The 4,144-nt window shown below is 48.2% G+C and overlaps 1 protein-coding gene across 1 annotated transcript; it reads right to left on the bottom strand.

Moving 5' to 3' along the window:
- Positions 1-1,509: 1,509 nt before the first annotated feature.
- PtA15_3A59 (uncharacterized protein) lies at positions 1,510-1,737 on the bottom strand (the record flags this gene model as incomplete). The annotated part of the gene is made up of 2 exons (XM_053167582.1): positions 1,510-1,624; positions 1,703-1,737. 2 exons carry the CDS (start codon positions 1,735-1,737, stop codon positions 1,510-1,512), a joined length of 150 nt encoding a protein of 49 aa, XP_053018250.1.
- Between the last annotated feature and the right edge of the window lie 2,407 nt (positions 1,738-4,144).

Raw genomic sequence — 4,144 nt, 5'->3', positions numbered from 1 at the left:
TCAATACCCTCAATCTGTCAAAAACCACGAACACAGAGCCTTGCTTTGTATTTGAGTAGCTCTCCGTCGGCATCAAATTTACGCTTGAAAACCCAGGTTGTATCCAAAGGTTTACAGCCTGGAATGAGCGGAGCGACTACCCAGACTTCGTGACGCATGATATTGTTGAGTTCAACTTCTACAGCCATTAGCCAGTGTTCTTTATCCAGCCGACCTAGTATTTCACCATAAGTTTTTGGATCCTTGATTGAAGCAGGCTCCCCAACCACAAGGTTAGCTTGATGACGCATGATAACCAGAGCTCGAGGACGACGACTATTTTGAAGAATGTTTGAGGCATTGATGGAAGAGTCAATGTCGTTTGGAGCCTTGTCAAAGGCCGGGACATAGGCGTAGCCTTTAACCGTGGAAAAAGGAACAGGAATGACTGTTGATTGATGATTGGTAGGCGTTGCTGAAGTAGATTGCGAAGAAGAGACCGGAGTAGGAAGAGAAGGCGGAGAATTCGGAAGGGATAGAACTGGGGAAACAGGTCTTGACAGTTGATCAAAAGTAAGTTGATCAATTGGAGATTGTTGCTCAGTAGACTCTGCTGGATTCTCCTCAGATGCATCTGAATCGAGTGGGACTGAGATTAAATGTTGATCGATTCCAAAGTCAAACAGAGTGGTGTCTGAGAGAGAGCTGGAAGAAGAAGAAGGGAGAAAGGGAAAACAGGATGGTGAGAAGTTGACGTGGTGAGAGAAAACAATCTTAGAGTTAGACGGCACCCACAATTTGTATGTGTGATGATGCTCGTCATAACCCAAAAAGATTGCCTCCGTTCTGGAAGGCGAGAATTTTGATGCTTGAGTATTTTTCTCAAGATAGACCACGGTGCAACAACCAAATGGAACTAGATGAGACAAGTCGGGAGCCGTTCCATTCCAGAATTCGTAAGGTGAAACAAAGTTCAAGGAACTGTCAGGTGATCAATTTTCGAGATAGACTGAAGTCAAAACTGCCTCGCCCCACCACGACAACGGTAATCCTGATCTCCCTAAGAGTGTGCGAGCTTTTTCGATTGTTGTCCTGTTGCCTCGCTCAGAGAAAGGATTCTGTTGAGGAGTGTAGGCACCAGGGGGGAATGTGTGGCACTCTTCAGAGAGTGCCAGACCGTAATTTCTTTCAGTAACCCTGGCTGATGTCAACTGTAACTTGATGTTGGTCCCATGTTAATGTTGTGAAGAAGCAAGGCCAATCTCATGTGTTGGCTAAAACCATGTGAATTTGAAGTTCACATCAAGCGTTGGGGAACTCCATTTCAACTCAGGTTGAACAGATTTCACAACTAGTTTGGAATCCACATTGAACTCATCAGCTGCTGTCACCATGAATTTCATATATGGAATTTGGGCCTTGCAGGGCTTGACTCTTATGTTTGACAAGTGACATGATTTCTTGTACCGTTTCCCAGTGGCTTGTTCAGCAACTGTGGGAGGATCAACCACCATGTTTGGTCCCACACCTTCAGGGCAGCAGGGATGCAATGGCCACCAGAGAAGGCTCAGAAGTCTTGAGCCAGCGTTCATGATGACCCATGACATGTTTCAATGGCACATTCACCACCTGAGCTGCACCGTCTCTGAGAACTGTGTAATCATCAGATGTTGCACATCTGGCACATCTTACAGCCCAACATCCTGAATCCCTCCCCACTGACACATCCATATCATTCTTGCATGTATGTGGATCCATGGTGTGTTATTTTCGAACAGTAAATTATGCTAGCTCCTGTTGTGTTATACATGAACCCACCTCAAAGGTTCCCCGGAGTAGTACCTGGTCCCTTGGCCTCCGGAAAAAAATGAGATCAGCCATGCTGAGTGGCTGAGATATGGATGGGTCTGTTTCTCCTTGCAAAAAAGCATGTCATCTCCCTCCACAAAGGAATGCTCAATCACCATCTACCAAATGCTGGCCCAACTTCAGGCCAGTGCCAGATACACAACTTATTCCCAGAAAACAGTGGGTCTGTAACCAACCACATGGGTCTGTTGGGAAAATTTTGGTCTGCATGGGTCCATTTCACTGCTCTGTGTTTGAGCATGAAACTCGTGAGAATGCACTTCACCTCACTGAAATTGTTAATATTGTTCTTTCAAAATTCCCACCCGCAAATCTCCATGTCATTCATGCTATGGGTTAGGGCTTCCTTGACCCAACTATGATAGGATACACCCACATACCTATTCTGCAGGATGACGAGCACTGCTGTCACTCCTCAGATACCTGCATTACAGCCACCACTATTGTGGTGAAACAGTGTAGGAGAGCCTGGCTACAACACATCACCTGAAGGCCCAGCAGATCTCCCCTCCAAGTTCCCAAGCCAACCAAACTGACACAATGAGTGTCACACTACCTCCCCAAGATTTTAACCCTCGCCATGGGCGCTATGTTGTGATCTTCAGCTAGCTCCACATCCCATGCACCGTCCAGCCCCAATGAGCCACTCCACTGTACATCACAAAGCTAACATTAGATCTGTCTTTCTTGTGAAGTAGATTGGGTTTAAATTCTGTATTCCATGAGCCATCCTCCCTCCAATCTCATTTCCATGGACACCAGGAGCCCCATGCACCATGCAGACCATGAATGAGCTGTGCTGGTTTATTGAGAGAATCAATAGATGGAATTTGATTTTGCTCCTTGGACTGGCTGTTAGTTTTGTGTATTGCTGCCACATGAGCTCACTGGATTGTCATTATTTGCTCCTCCAATGTTTCCCGCTGTCCCACGGAGTGTCAAAGAGACTTCTGGCAGATTCAAGCCTGCCGACAATCCCATATATCCTGACACCCATGGATGTGTCTGTTATATTCATGCTGTCTCCTTCCCATACCACAAGATCCTGTGAGAGCTGACAGTCTCCTCAGCGCCTCATAGGCTGAATGCAGTGTGGTAAATATTGCGCTTTGTGTGAGTCATCTGCGGCCCTTATAAAAGCCCTTGAGTGACAAGCAACCTTGAGACACTCATGATCAATTAATTGGCAGGATGGCCACCGCCAAACACAGTGTCCTTTTGCCCGCCCCCCCCCCCCCCCCCCCCCCCCTGTGACGTGCACACCAGGTTCCGCATAACGTGTGAGACTTTTGGGGTCAGGTTCTGCTCCAAAGGGGGGATCTTGTAGTGGTCCCTCATCAAAGTTGGGGTTGCGGGAACCCCAGTGTGATAGATGAATTTTGCATTACAATCTCGATGTCATGTGATAGTCCACGTGCCCGCCACAGGAGGTGCCGGGTGGCTCTCGCGAGCACGAATGAAAGAAGCAACCCACAGAGGACAACTGTGATGTCCAATTTAACAATACCTGCCGGGGTATTTTGAAAGACCCACCGGGTGAGGCGTCAATATCTCTGCGCCGGGAAATGTATCACACAACCTTGATCCCACTGTGCCCGCGCAGAATATGTGCAGCAAGCATTGCCAGTGATGTCAAATGGTGAGGGAAGGTAATTGGCCAACTGCGGTTGTCTTTTGAGACGTTGGAGTAGAGAGGGGTTTAGGGTCCGATGAGCCCACAAGAAAGAACACCTCCTTTTCGGGACACCAGGTGCAGATAAGGCAAGCTGGGGAACAGCCTGTGTACTACAACAGGCTGTTCCCCAGTTTCTGTTGTTATTGGACTTGAGTTCGTGGCTGGGTAGCCCAGTGTGATGGTGCAGCAAGAAGCTATCAGAAGTTTGCCGCCATGTGGAAAACTGCTGGCAGCCGCACCTGCGTTTCACATCTGCACTGGAGCCTGATTTCAAGATGCGGTTGGCCATCCCAGGCAAGGTGGGATGTCCACCACAATGAACGGCCGTACAATTGGGTGGACATGTAGATCTGGAGTACAAAGGCCAACGGTACGTCACTGCTCCAAAGGTGAAAGGGTGTGGGGCCCCGGCAAGAAGCCATCACAACCCCACCATCAACCAAATTCGGGCCTACAAGAGCCAAAGCATTAGTCAGGGGGTGATGTGATGTGACGCAGGACCATGACCAGTGAAAGGGAAATGCAGAAGGGCCAGGATTTCCCCATGCAATCATTCATCCACCTGTTCAGTGACGTACATCAAGGACAGCTAATATGTGGATCTGACCCTTTCTTACCAGG

The sequence above is a fragment of the Puccinia triticina genome, chromosome 3A, assembly GCF_026914185.1.
Source record: "Puccinia triticina chromosome 3A, complete sequence".
NCBI lineage: Eukaryota > Fungi > Basidiomycota > Pucciniomycetes > Pucciniales > Pucciniaceae > Puccinia > Puccinia triticina.
Note: the sequence above shows the minus strand (reverse complement) of the source record. Positions and strands in the feature narration are given on the sequence as shown.